The following is a 12,209-nucleotide window of genomic DNA, read 5'->3' as shown; positions in this document are numbered from 1 at the left end:
TGAAACACTCAGTTTCAGTCAGTGTCATGTCAATCTTGAGTACCTATAGAGTAGCATTGCATCCTGCATATCTCCGAAAAGTCTTTATTTTTTTAATAATTATATAAGAAAGATGCGTTGTTCCGAGTCTTTCCGAAAAAAGCCGAGCGGGGTGGGGGCGTATCGTGTGAGCGGAGCTAAAGAATGACGTGTGCGTGTGCGCGCCGCTGTTGTGTTGAGTGCGTCGTAAAGCTGTGTCATCCCTAACAGCGGGAAAAACTTTATTCAAAATAAAAATATGGCTTTTAATCAGATACAGCCATACATCTATGATCCGGAATCAGACCCAGAGGCTGCAGTTGAACAGGAGCAGCAGCAAAAACGACTAGAGCAGGACGTCTCTATGTGGTACAAGTTATACACTAACTATATAATATGCTTAGCGACTTGTGTTATTTACATATTTATACTTGAATTATATCGTCGTATTTTTGTCTTTGAAGGTGTACATGTGGGAAGTGCAGTTGTGCACGTGTGTTTGTGTGTTTACGCGTGGTTTGTGTAGACAGTAAGCGGACTGGTTTTGCACGGCAGGCTAAGTTAGTGTTTACATAGAAAGACACGGAATAGTAGCGCATTTGAATGAAGAAGCGCGCTTATTTAGTTCAACATATTTCCCCACTCTTTGTGTATTGTTGTTTGGAGTGCTTTTACAATACACAAACATAAAGTTACACATATAGTGGCCAGCTAAACAAATGTACGAGCACTACACATCGCATGCTCCATTGATCAATTAACTATACGTGATCATGTTTGGGCTACTTGATGAGCATTGGCAAAAACACAGACATTTGAAGCAGTCTAACTCACCGCCCGCGGTTCTAACGTTGGGACCTTTATCGTTGGGACTGCTCCATCCTTCAGCATTAGGCGATCTGAAAATCCGGCGTCGAGCTGGGCCTTGTTTATGAAACAGTCGGCACCGAAATGCAGCGAACAGATATAAACATTCGCGCAACTCAGTTGCTGATCCGGAAAAGCAAATTCCATCCACTGTTGCCTTAACGCTGGGTTTTTGGGGAATCTGTGCAGGACTGTCTTGGTCTGGCAACCAAAAACGCACTTTTTGGTGACATTGTTATGTGCACATCACCTGTTCAGCGCATCCTACAAGCCAGCGCTTTGATGGGCGTTGCCTGTTACTTTCGCTCTCTCCCTCTCTCTCTCTCACGCTCTTCCGGTAGAATTGTCCGTAAGGCCCATACAAGGAAATTCCGCCCCCATTAACGTCAAAGTGGACGCATGATCGCAAAAAACTTGCCGAAACTTATGACTAACCGGAAGTAGTATTTTTGACACAGAAATACTCCCATCAAACGTCCACCTTAACTTTTGAAACTTTGTCTATGTTTAGTATGGGATTCCAAGTCTTTAACAGTGTAAAAAGATCAGTATGCATGAAACAGCATTTCACCCCCCCTTTAAAAAAAATATTATGAAGGTTGAAAAGTTACCTAGTGCTGCTTTAAGGTGTTTGCAAACCATATGTTATTGCACTTTTGTTCATTTAGCAGCACTTTTGTATTCATTATTGAATTATGCACATATACGAAAATCATGTGATTAATCGCGGTTAAACATTTTAATCGCTGCCCAGCACTAATATTTATCAAATAAATGCAGCCTTGGTACAATAGCGTGCATGTTGTTTTGTGGCGTGTAAAACAATGCTGTCAGACTGGAGCCATGCCAAAAAAAACTGGTTCTGTCAAAAATACTGTTATGATATACAATAACATGAATGAATTTTCCAAATTATTTTTAGTTTGAAATTCAGAGTCTAGTGTGTGCTTAAGCTTGTGGCTGTGATGCTGCGTGTGTGTGTGTTCTATCTCTGTTCCAGTGCCCAGTATATTTGGCTTGTTTGTGTTAATCCCTTTATCCTGATTAGTTTAGGATGACTGAATAACACTGTTTTTTATTATTTTAAACAACTTTTAAGCAGCAGCGGAGTCAGAATGACTATCTGATTAAAGCACAGTCTCTTCGGGTGAAGTCAATCCAGAAAACAGAACAAAACAAAAACAGGGGTTTTCTTTTCAGTCATGTTACAAATGTTTTATACTACTGTTCAAAAGTCTCTTATGCTCACCAAACCGGCATTTCTTTGATAAAAATACAATAAATACAGCAGTATTGCGAAATATTATTACAATTCAAAATAACTGTTTTCTATTTTTATATATCTTAAAATGTAATTTATTCCTGTGATGCAAATCTGAATTTTTAGCATCATTACTCCAGTCTTCAGTGTCACATGACATCCAGTCTATCACATGATCCTTCAGAAATCATTCTAATATTCTGATGTATTATGAGCGTTGGAAACAGTTCTGCTGCCTAATATATATATGAATAAAAGAGTGAAAAGAACTGCATTTATTCAAAATAAAAAACATATTTTCAAATAATATAAATCTCCTTTACTACCAATCTTTATCAATTCAACACATTCTTACTGAATAAAATTATTGATTTATTTCAAAAAAAGAAAGAAAAAAATGACTGACCAGTAGTGTATATTGTAGTTATAAAAGATTTCTATTTTTAAAACATTTGCTTGTTTTTTTTTGGTTTTTTTATTCATCAAAGTATTATAAAAAAAAGTATCACAGGTTATGAAAAAATATTAAGCAGCAGAACTGTTTCCAACTTTGAAAATGAATCCTCATATTAGAATGATTTCTGAAGGATCATGTGACACTGAAGACTGGAGGAATGATCCTGAAAATTCAGCTTTGCATCACAGGAATAAATGATCATTTAAAGTATAATAATTTGACAAACAATTATTTTAAATTGTAATAATATATCACAATATTGAATTTTTTTCTGTATTTTTGATCAAATAAATGCAGGCTTGATGAGCAGAAGAAACTTCTTTCAAAAACGTAACGAATAGTAATGTGTCCAAACTTGAAATTGTTTTAGGACAAACAAACATTGTACATGTTAATTAATATATATATATATATATATATATATATATATATATATATATATATATATATATATATATATATATATATATATATATATATATATATATATATATTAATTAACATGTACAGTGTTTGTTTGTCCTAAAACAACCTCATCAAAAAATGGTCAAAGGTCTGAAATAAATATAAATGATATGAGCTAATAAATGCAAATGTACATTCGGTTCAGGTCAGATGCTGATATTTTATAGAATGCTTGACTGCTCATCTGGCATGTTAAATATTCATGAGCTCTATAAGCAGAATTGCGCAATCTATCACTCATCTCTAACATGAGCAGTAGAGTGATGTCATAGCTGACCAATCAAAAAGCGGAAGCTCTCAGTGTTTAGTCATCTTGCTGTTCCAGGGCCGGATGGACACATCTGTGACTCACTCAGAGAGGCCGACACTCTGACGGATCACCAGAGACGCCGCTAATGCATTAACGCTTTTATTTGTGTGTTGTTTGCTCAAAACCAAAGGCAGGTTTGTGAGGCCATCCATTATGTTATACATATTCCCAACTTCCAAAGTGCAGCTCAGAGCAGAGAACCGAAAGCAAATGGTTTAATAATCAAGCCTGCTGAAGCAGCGGTGTGTGTTATAATGCAGATGATATACTTAGGAAGCAGAGACTGCATGTTTAAAGCATGGAGCGTCTCCATGAATCAATATGGCTGAACTGGCCCATCTCAGTTTCTATGGTAACGGCCTTTGTGTCCCCTAAGGGCTGCAGTGGGGGCGGCAGCAGCGCCTCTCTCTCATGCAGGACAGCAGTAACAGCAGCATGGCACAATAACCTACTTTACCCACTGGCACGGGGAAACACCTGGATATTTCCTTGCTTTTGATGGTACAAGAAGATGAATAATGCCACTATTTAGAATAAAATATGCTTTCTTTTCTATAAAATATGAGAGGAGATGGGTTAAAATACCCATAATTCCTTTTTAACTAGATTTATATAAGCAGATTTTTAACATAATACTATGAAGTTTGTTCTTGAGTATTGAAATATATCAAATGAATAGAGGTATGTGATTCTGACACAAATAGGTGCCATAATATCATTACGAGCAATACAATTAAATGATCAAATAAAATAAAAACTAATAAAATAAAAAAGCTATTTTTTGCAAAATTGAGTGGAGCCTTATGCATATGTAGTATTACATGTATAATAGTCAAATACCACCTCTTATAAAATGTTTAAGTAACTATTATATTATATTATTACTTAATATTTTATATATTATATTTTATATATTATATAATATATTAGTTAATATTTAACTTATTTATGATTCATAAAATGTATTATTCATAGATGCAAACAATCAAACTGCATGTCTTGTGAAATGTTTTAAATTAAAAACAAATATTTATTTATAATAATTAACTATACTTTTATATTATTATAAACATGACTGATATATACATAATTTGATATATATAATATATTAGCTATAAATAAATACAATAATATGTAATATTAATAATAATATTGAAAAATGTAAATAATTAGCTTTTTAAAATAGTAATGTTGGTACTTTGGTCATGTAATACAGTGGCAAATTGTAAATATGTAATTATTTGAATTCTTAATACTTAATATTTAAATTAAAATATTATAGATTTAATTAATAAAGTACTATGTAATATATATTAAAGTACTATTTCAAATTACTACTTTAATATTAAAGTAGTATTTAAAAATATATATTTATTTTCTTTATTTTATTAATTTTTCTGTACTTACAAAAAAAAATTATTAATTGAACTATGATTCTGAAATAAAAAGCTGCAAAACAAATAGAACTAAAAAGATTTTTGCCGCTTTTATGCTCTGAAATCTGTGCTCTGATTTTTAATGTCCCATGTTCACATTCTGTGTGTGATAACATGACTTCCAGCGATAAAATATAGATCAAGGTCTACCATAAAGCTTTTTGCCTACCACTGTCAATCCGTGAACACCCACAAACCTCACCTCAAGGTTTCCCCTGCATCCCAGAATTCACAGATTGCCCTTGAATCAACGGCGGAAAGCTCAATCACAGTTGTCACACACCCCCCATCGTCCTAAGCAGTGAACAATCCACTCACCAACATGGGTGATGACACAGTCCACCCTCTGCTGTAGCTCCAGTAGAGACATCTCCTCTTCCTCCTCCAGCCTGCAGAGCATCTCAGGGTGTGAACAGTGGTCTCTCTCCTCTCCTCTCTCTTCCGCAGCTCGCCGGAGGGCTTCCCCGCTCCGCTCTCACAAAGGCAGCGGCCACTCCCAGCCCTTGATGGAGATCTCCGATGAAAGACACGAGAGGGAGAGCCGGTGATGAATCCGGCAGATGAATCCGGCTCTTTTGTTCTACTGCGTGGAGGTGCAGAGGGGCTGTTGTGATGTTAATCATTCATTCTGAATCTCTGCTCCTGAGTGATGCTGGCTGGACTTTACCCGGCTCTCCAAACCAGCTCTATGGCTTCTATCCTAAAGACCGTGTCAGGCACCAGGAAGAGAATCAGAGGGAGGCTACCTGCCTTCAGAGAGACACGGAGCTCCTTTCACACAAAACCTGGAACAATGGATTCAGTGGAGCGGAGCCTTATGCATACAGCCTGTAGTATAATAGTCATGCGCCAGCTCTTATAAAATGTTTAAGTAATTAAAAAACTATTATATAATATTATATTGTTAATGTTTAACTTATTTATGATTCATAAAATGTATTATTCATAGATGCAAACAGTCCAACTGCATGTCTTGTCAAATGTTTTAAATTAAAAACAAATATTTTTCTACATTATATAATATACACTACATTATAAATATGAACATTAATTGTTCATATTTAACTTATATATTAATAGAATGTATTAAATCATAAATGCATAAAATAACATGTATTATTATTATTATCACTACTACTTCATGCATACAGCCTGTCAAACAGCATCTCTTGTAAAATATTTAAATAATTAAAAACATACATTTTTCTACATTTTATTATATTATATTATTGATTGTTCATTTTTAACTTATTTATATATTAATACAATGTATTAAATCATAAATGCATAAAGTAATACTGTTTCTCTTTGTAAAATTTTTAAATAATTAAAAAACTAATATTCTACATTAATTAATGATAACATTATATTACAGATAATTATTTATTGAGGTATTAAATACATTAATAACTGAATAATACAATATGTAGCATGTAATTATCTTATTGAACAATGCAATTGATTTGCATTCCTTTTGGAATATTATTTTGTGCATTGGGCAGGTAATGCAATTATTAATTGTGAATATGTAAATATTTGAGTTCTAAACAATTCTGTATTAATTTGCATCACAAAAATGCACTAAATTATTATTAATTTAAAACACTGAATATATGGAATGTCATCAAATCAATGTATCGAGCCATACAAATTAAAATCCAAAATTTTCTCTTTCATTTATTTACTTACATTTTGTTGAGGAGCTGCATCAACACATGGCTGAGCTGGGCTCTTTTCCACATTTTGATGTGAGCTGATGGGCTGTTATCATCTTACTTGACGACATTGCCCTTGGGAGCCAGAACCTCTCCTTGGAAACGCTCATTGATGGGATGCCATCTGTGCCCGTGCCATAACATACATACATACACACACACACACACACACACACACACACACACACACACACACATATATACATATATACATATATATATATATATATATATATATATATATATATATATATATATATATATATATATATATATATATATATATATATATATATATATATATATATATAACAAGACTGTTGGAAATGGACAAGCTTGCTGAAGTTAATTTTTAGATGTAATAGCCTAATTCAGAGCATACTGTTTTACCGGCAGATGGCGATGCAGCTCCAGTGACAAACATAGACCGTAAAAATAAACCACGGCAAGAGCAACCAAAAACCTGCACTGCGGCGCCTCCTGCTGGACACATGAGTATGCCCTTGATATCCATAGCAAACATGCAATCTATTGAGCTAACCCTGTGGCCGATCGACTCAAAAATACTAGGCTACATATGATAAAATATTACTTTATCTCCCGGTTTCACGGACAAGGAAAGTCTGCAATGTTTCAGCTGTTTATTTTTTAAATAAATACAACTTGCACTGGGATCGTAAGTTAATGACAGGGACATTGTTTTTTCTCAAGATGAAAACCAACGTTTTTACGTTTATAAAAGCTACTTAAATGTCATAACTGAACGAAAACCTAATCCTGGTTTATTCTAAGCCCTGTCTTTGAAACCAGGCCTTCGACTGTTCAAGCAGTGATCCGATTTTTCCCCTGAACAAAGGCTATATATCATATGATATCAGTATACTGGACGCTTTTTTGCAGCGTTATGCTACAAAATAACAGAAGTTATTAATACCATACCCGAGGAAGCAGCCAGGTTGAAACGAGGAAGATAAACACGAAAACGCTCGTCTCTTTTGTCTCGCTTTGTAAACTTTAATGGATAAAAAAAACTGTATTGAGCTAAATGGGCGTGCATTGCATCACTTAGCAGTTCATTTATATTTATCTTTACTTTAAAAGTACTTGTTTAGGATGTTTAAAATATAAAATAAATAAACCCTGAAAAAACCTGCATAGCTGCTCAGCATGACGTCCATTTGTAGGCCAAAGTTTCCCTCGAGATTTCAGAGTTTTAGAAAAAAAAAAAAAAAAATTTCCTTACAAAATAAGGCCTGTGGTTTAGCATTACTTGTGGAGTTTTGTTTTCACGATCACACCCTAAACGTTAATTTTAAGCCACCGTTTTTAAAAATGTTTGTGTACGTGATTTACGTATCTAGAATGCATATTGTGTCAAGCAGGTAGGCCTACTAATGTTCCTGTAGTCCTTATTGTAGCAACTTGCTGCTATGACTTCTACTACTCCATTCATTTAAATTAGAACCACAAACAACAGCTCTTTTAAGCATATTATACTCCAAAGGCAAAATACATTGATTTGCTCTGACCTTTCATGTTTCTATTTGAATTCGAGTGCAATTTCTATGCCCTTACAGTAATTAGCAACAAGCTGAATTATCATAAAACATATGTGGCAAACCCTCATTAGCTTTCATCACCTTGTTTCTATGTCCTGTAGACATCATTTGATCTCTTAGACCGTAAAACAAGAGTCACATCCGGAACAGAAAATGTAACAAGTTTAATGTGTTTTAAGTGTTTTCTGCATTCTGGTGTTGCTCAATAACATCCTCTCTCTGAGAGAGTCAACAATGTTAACCCTGTGTGTGTGTGTGTGTTGGGGCACCAGCTGGGAGCTCAGGTCATCATGGGAAATGACAGACCAGTCAATTCTTTGATCTGATTGGCTCAGCTGGAATTGAGGCTCGGCTGGGTGAAGGTTTGGTCACAGCATCATCATCGTCATCTTCTCTACATGGAAACCCCCAAGGGATGTTAAATTATATATTGCAAAAGGAGACGAAGCAAACACTGTACACCGAAAATGTACCCATGAAGAATTTATTGGAAAGAGTAATTTTGTAAATGAAAATTTAGTCTGAATGAAGGATACAAAATACAAACCAAAATAAATACTTGCCATTTATCAAGATTTTATAAGTGTAAATGAATGGATACATTTTTTATTTAAATAAAAAATAATTAGTAGTTGCTAAATCTGTCTGCTTTTGTTGAGCTAGCTGGTTTATGAAATCTCAAAGGATGGAAGGTTTGCGTTGTGTCCCTAACCTTGAATTGGTATCCTTCAGAGATCTTCATTGTGAAATTGCTTATCAATATTAAATGACCATAGATTCAAGTATTTTCCGGCCTCAGTGACATTTTTTCTCAGTCATTCAGACTAAGAACATGAGAAACTGCTTTCTGGGCTTATACACAATGGCACTTGTTTAACTTGTTCATTAGGCATTAAACGTACCTTTCGTTGTCTTACCAATTGCTAACATGTTGCTAGCATGTTTTAGGACATTGCTAGTATGTTTTAGCCAAGAGGCAACCTCCCGTGGTCTCTCTTGAAGCCAACACGTAAAGCTTGGAACATACTCTGCAAGAACAAAGAAATGTGTTCGTTTTCTCGAGGTGGCAAGAACAAGAACAAAGTTCATGCTGGCAGTACATGCCATTCTTCACAAGAAAAGCAGGTGCCGATCATCTGCGTTTCTCTGCATTAACCACGCCCACATTAAATGTATAACCAATCACACAATAGTTCTCGGACACTCGCAAGAAAAAAGTTCTGCTCAGGCGCCGTGTCGAGAATAAGCTGCGAGAACTCCCAAACCAGGGCTGCGAGAACAAAATGATGTAATTTTTTCTCGCAGTTCTCAGAGAACTTTTTTCTCTGTTCTTGCGGAGTATGCTGCAGCCTTTAGCGACTTAAACTGCAATTCACTGACTGGCCACTAGGGACAGGCTCCAAAAGGGTTTCAAATCTGTATCTTCCCCATGATAAAATGGCCAAATTTACACCATAAAAAAAAAAAACACTTTATAGGCTGGTACTAAAAAAGTGGACCGTTTTGGTCTATACGGCTAATTTTGCCCTTCATGCAAGTATGAGCTGAGTGAATTTTTTTTATAACTCATCCGTAAAAATTATATTTAGCCTTAAAGTTCTGGATAATTAAGGGCATGGCCACTTGAGTAGTAGGTTAATTGCCAGTATGGTTGAGCTAGGCGGGCGTGGTTTCAAAAAATGGGCCTCTTTGCCCATTTTCAGTTATCCAGGAGTTTACGCGTGGTGGAAACACCAGGAAACGTACTCGGTTACTTTCGTAACCTCGGTTCCCTGAGAGAGAGGAACGAGTATTACGTATGGGAAAAACTCCTTTTCTCGAGAATGTGAAGCAAAATTTTATTAATAAAGGTATCTATGTAAAGCGCAGTGAGCTGCACGGCCATAGCCCAGCGCGAGGAGCGCTCTGATTGGCCGGGCCGCGGCAACTGCAGGAACCTATGGTGAGGCGGCTGAGAGGAACGAACCAATGGGGGGCGTTCCAGAAGCCCGCCGAAAAAGGTGCTTATATTTGCATACAGGAGGCTATATAAGACCCTAATTCGCCATAGGTGTCAGGTTTTAAGATCGACTGAAGCGATACCTGAGAAGCATAAACACGGCACGGAACGTAATACTCGTTCCTCTCTCTCAGGGAACCGAGGTTACGAAAGTAACCGAGTACGTTCCCTTTCGAGAGAGGTTCATCGTATTACGTATGGGAACACAATGTAAAGCGCCGTGTGTGCTGACTGACCCAGTATACCCAAAGCACATGTTAATAAACCCCCGATAGACCGACAGAGGCGGCTTATAAGGGGAATGAAGAACCGGAAGAGTCGGTTCGTTTGAACAACTGATCGGACATAGTCGGATCTTATGATGAATGAATAAGTGCTTGAGGGCTAATGTGTACAGGCCAAAACATAAGGCAATCTGTTTGTCAGGGTCTAGAAAGAGCCTAGATGGAGAGAAGCCCTGCTTGTAGAGCTGGAACCTCCAACTTGTAGAATCTGATAAAAGTGGACGGAGAGGCCCAGCCTGCCGCCGCACAGATATCTTCCAAAGAAATGCCACACGACCAAGCCCAAGATGAGGTCATGCCTCTAGAGGAGTGGGCTTGAATGCCTGTAGGACAGGTTAGGTCCTAGACCTATATGCTAGTGGGACTGCATCCACTATCCAGTGTGAGAGCCTGTTTCATGACAGCACAAACTTTAGTGCGGCCACCGAAGCAATGAAGAGCTGATCTGACTGCCTGAAGGGGGCGGAGCGCTCTAGATACAATCTCAATGCTCTGACTGGGCAGAATAGGTTTGCGTCTTATTCTCTCTGAGACGCGGGTTAAGCAGTGAAAAGACCTGCATACTGAAGGGGTTGATAGCACTTTCAGCATAAAACCATGCCTCGGTTTGAGCACAACCTTGAAGTTGCTGGACCCAAACTCAAGACAGGAAGGGCTCACGGAGAGTGCAGGTAAGCCACCCACTCGCTTAACCGAGGCCACAGCCAGCAGAAAAACGGTTTTGAGTGATATGTGCTTCAAGCTCGTGGTCTGAAGTGGTTAGGAGGGGGAACCCTTCACGGCCTCCAAAACCATGGCGAGGTCCCAAATAGGGACCGAGGTAGGGGCAAGGAGGGCTGAATCTCCTGGCCCCTTTAAGAAAACACACAATAAGATCACTTTTCCCTAGTGAATGTGCCGCGATCGGAGCGTGGCTAGCTGCTATGGCGGAGACACACACCCCGAGTATGGAGGGGGGACGACCCGCGTCCATTAGCTCTTGGAGAAAGCGAGCAGTTCCGCCAGTTCGCATGAGTGTGCGTCGATGTTTCGCGTAGCACACTGGTTAGAAAACCACTGACCACTTCAAAGCAGAGCTGCCAGATAGCAGGGGCTCTAGCTTCCGAAATAGTGTTCATAACTTGTCAGAGAGGTTCCCGGATACCGTTGATGGGCCATACGTGGAGGGCCCACAGCTCGGGATTGGGATGCCAGATCTTCCCTTTCGTTGGCGGAATAGGCCATGGGGCTGTGTCTGACAGCTGAAACAGTTTGGAGAACCATGTGCGGTTCTTCCAAAGTGGGGCTATTAAAAAGCACAGGCTTGCAGCTGGATCGCGATCGGAGGGAGCATATAGAGGGAGTCTGGGCCAACATGGGCCAGGGCATCCCTGCGTTTGCAGAAAAAATATTGGGCAGCGTGTGCTGTGTGAGCTGAATCGTTTGCGGGTAAAGGGACCATCCCCCTGGGGACATGGGTCCTCTGGATAACATGTCCGGACCCTGATTCAGAATACCTGGCACGTAAGCCGCCCTTAGGGAGCTCAGATTGTGCTCTGCCCATAAAAGGAGATGCTTAGCCATGCAGTGAAGAGAGTCTGATCTCGGCTGCCGTAGCGATTTTATGTACGTTATCAAGACGTGGTGGTTCTTATGCCGTAAGACGCTCGTTGAGTCTTGAGTCTATGACAATGACTGTACTGATAAGCCTGCCCCTCGAAGGCGAATCTCAAGAATGGCCTGTAGAGGGCGTTATCGTAACGTGAAGTATGCGTTTTTCAGATCTATTGAGAAAACCCAATCCCCGGGGCGAATGTGCGCGAGGATTTGTTTCACCGTCAGCACCTTGAAACGAGCGT

At 38.2% G+C, this 12,209-nt stretch overlaps 1 protein-coding gene across 5 annotated transcripts in view; it reads right to left on the bottom strand.

The window, feature by feature from the left end:
* The window catches only part of mcf2l2 (MCF.2 cell line derived transforming sequence-like 2), a 126,172-nt gene extending 120,531 nt beyond the window's left edge, over nucleotides 1-5,641 (bottom strand). For 2 of the 5 annotated variants that reach the window (XM_067432097.1, XM_067432099.1), the window contains exon 1: nucleotides 5,133-5,641. In XM_067432097.1, coding sequence (XP_067288198.1) covers nucleotides 5,133-5,214 — 82 coding nt within the window. In that variant the 5' untranslated portion in view covers nucleotides 5,215-5,641. The remainder of the gene's footprint in view (nucleotides 1-5,132) is intronic. The other 3 variants (XM_067432091.1, XM_067432092.1, XM_067432098.1) reach the window with 3 other exon arrangements.
* Between the last annotated feature and the right edge of the window lie 6,568 nt (nucleotides 5,642-12,209).

The sequence above is a fragment of the Pseudorasbora parva genome, chromosome 22 (assembly GCF_024679245.1).
Source record: "Pseudorasbora parva isolate DD20220531a chromosome 22, ASM2467924v1, whole genome shotgun sequence".
NCBI lineage: Eukaryota > Metazoa > Chordata > Actinopteri > Cypriniformes > Gobionidae > Pseudorasbora > Pseudorasbora parva.
The sequence above is the reverse complement of the archived record's forward strand: the minus strand, read 5'-3'. Positions and strand labels throughout refer to the sequence as shown.